The sequence below is a fragment of the Ursus maritimus genome, unplaced genomic scaffold, assembly GCF_017311325.1.
Source record: "Ursus maritimus isolate PB19 unplaced genomic scaffold, ASM1731132v1 scaffold_19, whole genome shotgun sequence".
Classification (NCBI taxonomy): Eukaryota; Metazoa; Chordata; class Mammalia; order Carnivora; family Ursidae; genus Ursus; species Ursus maritimus.
This window is the reverse complement of record NW_024424341.1, coordinates 56444705-56448281: the sequence shown is the minus strand read 5'-3', so window position 1 is coordinate 56448281 and position 3577 is coordinate 56444705. Positions and strand designations below refer to the sequence as shown.

The 3577-nt window shown below is 65.5% G+C and overlaps 1 protein-coding gene across 1 annotated transcript in view; it reads left to right on the top strand.

The window, feature by feature from the left end:
- The first annotated feature begins 2478 nt into the window (after positions 1–2478).
- The window catches only part of KDELR1 (KDEL endoplasmic reticulum protein retention receptor 1), a 9534-nt gene continuing 8435 nt past the window's right edge, over positions 2479–3577 (top strand). The window contains exons 1-2 of the mRNA XM_040634252.1: positions 2479–2681; positions 3356–3456. Of these exons, the coding sequence (XP_040490186.1) occupies positions 2591–2681; positions 3356–3456 (192 nt within the window). The 5' untranslated portion in view covers positions 2479–2590. The remainder of the gene's footprint in view (positions 2682–3355; positions 3457–3577) is intronic.

Genomic DNA, 3577 nt, shown 5'->3' with positions numbered 1-3577 from the left:
GTCCATGTGTCCGGTCCCGCCTCTCCCTGGCTCATTCGCACCCCCACCCTTTGTGCCCTCAGCGCCCCCCCTCCAGCGTCTGTGTCTGTCTGTCTGTCTGGGTCACCTCTGAAGCCAGTGGCTGGTGTGTGTGTTTGTGTGAGGGGCCGGAGGCTGCCTGTCTGGGGAACTGCTCGCCCCTTGCTCGCTTGGCCACCTCCAGACCCCCCCTCAGCACCCCCACACTCAAACCCAGGCAGAAACACACACATACACACACGCACACACGCACGACCTCACTTCCCTGGGATTCCCCCTCAACACCCCCGGAGCTTGAGGAGGGAGACACACACACACACACACACACACACACACACACACACACAGGGGGTCCAGTGGGGGCCGGGCTGCCACTGCCGTCCGGGGCTGTTCGGACAGACAGGAGGACACAGGCAGCTGGGGACGCCAGACACCCGGCCGGACGCAGGCAGGAGGCACAGAGTCCAGGTACACACCATCCATCCGGGTTTGGGGGGGCTGGGGGAGGGAGGAAACTGGGGGGCCCACGACACCCAGGCAGGAGGCTCAGAGTCGGTACAGACAGACAGACCCCTCCCTCCCTGCCTCGGCCGCCGCAGCCCTTACAGACACACCCCCCCTTCCTCAGCCCAGCCCCAGACACCCTAACACACAGATCCTCACCGGGCAGATGGCAGACGCACGAGAGACCCCTGGGGGCCGGGCGGACCCACCCAGGCCAACACCCCCCAGCTGGGCACTGGTGGCCGAGGGCGGCTGCGGGCGGAGGGTGGCGGCGGCAGCCGCTGCTTGGAGGAGCTGGAGCGGGAGGGACTCGCACACTCGCTCTGTTCTCGCACACACACACTCACTCGGGATGCGATTAACATTCAGTCCCCGTCCGCCCCTGCCGGGAGACCCACAGCCCCCCCTCTTGGCCTCCCTGGGGACCCCTCCTCCTGCCGGGGCTGGGGGAGGGGGCCGCCCCCCACCCCCAGCTTCCAGCCTCTACCTTCCTCCTGGGACAAGAGAATGAGGGGTCGCCAATAAAAAGGGAGGAAGTGTGTGTTGAGTGGGGGGTGGGGGGAGGCAGGGACTCAGAACCCACTTGACACAGCAGCTTCGGCCGGGACTCCAGGGCCTGGGGGCTGCTGCCCTCTGCCCCCTCCCCACTTTGAGGCTTGAGAAGCCGGAGGCCATCCCCAGACTTCAGTCTCTACCGTGCTAGGACCCATCGTTTGGCTTCTCTTGCCCCAGAAGACCAGGCTTGCAAACTAGGTCTCCATCACGAAGCCAGGAGTCCAGGCTCCCAGCCCCCTCCTTTCTCAGATCCAGAAATTCAAGTCCCCAACCCCCTCCTCCCTGAGACCCTAAAGTCCGGGCCCCCAGTGCCTTCTCCCTCGGATCCAGTAGTCCAGGCCTCTGGGCCCCTCCTCCAGGCCCCGTCCCTGTTGGCCACTCAGACAACCCAACCCCCCAGCACAGACCGTCCTCAGGGGCCCACAAGTCCAAGACTCATGGACCCCAATCCCTCCAGGCCTCTAAGGAAACCAATACCACTTCTGCTACTGTGGCACCCTGGTCTCTGTCACCCATGGGTACTCACACATCCAAGAGAAAAGCACTGTCTGCTGCCTCCTAGACACAGCCTGGCCCCCGGACGAGCCCTCCGGCCAGCTGCCCAGCTCGTGCCCCTCCTGCTCGATCGGTAGGGCCCAGCGTTCTCTAAAGTGCTGGGGTGGGGTGGAGCGCAGGACACCTGGGCCCCTGAGGGCAGAGCCCAGGAGAGTGTGTATACGCCTGTGAGGGGGCAGGGCTGTGGGTGGCTGACTCCAGGGTCTGGGAGAGCACGGGTGAAGGCTCACATTCCTGAAAAAGAAGAGGCTGGGGACCTGAATCCGTGGGTCCCAGGAGGAGGAAGGGATTGTGCATTTAGGGTTCCTGGGCCAGGATGCTGGAGACACAAGTCGCTTGAGGTGGGACCCTAAGTCTCAAGGAAGGGGGGCCACGCTCTTGGGCCCGAGGGAGGGGCTGGGGGCTGCTTTCTTGTCTTTTGGGTGGATTGGAGCTGGAGGCCCCTAAAAGGCCAGGGTCTGGGGCCCTGTCTAGGATTTTTAAAACTCACAGACCAGCCTTCTGAATCCCTGACAATGGCAGAGGCTGGGCGGCTGAAATGCCACCCTCTCAGAGGCACAGACCGCCTGGAGGAGCAGGCGCCGGATTTGGGAGTTTCAGATCCCATCGACCCCATAAATTCCTAGCAGGCAGCCTTGGGGGTGCCTTCAGCGCGGATTCTGCAAGCCGGGAGGTGCGGGATAGGGGGCGCCGGAGAGCCGGAACTCCGCCCTCGGGGGCGGAGCCTCCCTCCGGACTCCTCCCCCTCCCGCCCTCCTCCCTCTTCCCAGCTCCTGCTCGGCCACCAGCTCCGGCCTCGGCTCCCCCTCCCAGAGCCCCCTCCCCGGAGCGGAGCCCACTCGAGGGCCCCTCTCCCACCCCCCAGCCCAGCCACCCGGCCAGAACATCAGCCCCGGGGGGCAGACCCCCCCTCCAGCCTGCCTCCCACCAGCCCAGCCCTGCCAGACTCCCCCAAAGCATGAATCTCTTCCGATTCCTGGGAGACCTCTCCCACCTCCTAGCCATCATCTTGCTACTGCTCAAAATCTGGAAGTCCCGCTCTTGTGCCGGTGAGACGCCCACCGGGGCGGGAGAAGGGGGAGAGTGCGGGGAACATCCCAGGACTCGGGGAAGGGTTTGGAGGCACTAGGGGGACGGGTCTCCCCACCCATCCCCCCACTGCTTGCTGGGGATCCCCCTTCCAGGTCCGGGGTCACCGGGGGGTCAGTTCTCTTCCCCAGAGTAGGGGTGCATACAGTTGGGTGGGGGTGGCTCCAGGCACCCAATTCAGCTCCCCCGGGCCCTTCTCCGGTGGCCCCGGGATTTCAGGGCTGGGAACGGGGAGCGGTGGCAGGCAGGGAGGTGGCTGGGAGTTGGTGACGTGGACCGTGGCGGTCAGGAAGGGAGCGGGAGAGCGGCGACCGGTTCCAGGGGGCTGAGGTCAAGGGGGGTCCTTCCGAGGCCCCACCTTGTGTCCGGACTGTGGGAGGACCCTAAGGGGGCCGGGAGTGGCCGTGAGGCCTAGCCTGGGACAGAGCCTCGGGCTGGAGTAGCTTCGGGGCCGGGCTGCCCCCTGGCTGTGGGCCGTGGGAAAGGGCCCTGCTCAGGCGGGAGAGCTGGGGAGGCCTCCAGGGACAGCTGCACTCTGGAGCGGACCGTGGGCTTGTCCCAGGCGCTTGGGCCTTGGTTTATTCCCCGTGCAGCCCACTCCCAGCCTACCCCCCACTCTCTCTTTGGACCACAGGGATTTCAGGGAAGAGCCAGGTCCTGTTTGCTGTGGTGTTCACTGCCCGATACCTGGACCTCTTCACCAACTACATCTCACTATACAACACGTGCATGAAGGTAAAGGCTCTGCCCCACCTGCTGGCCCCTCCTGCGGGGGGGGGGGGCGGCGGGGGAGCCAAGGGAGAGGCCTAGGGAGGAGGGAGTATGGATCCCAGACTTCCTGGGCCCAAGGGAGGAA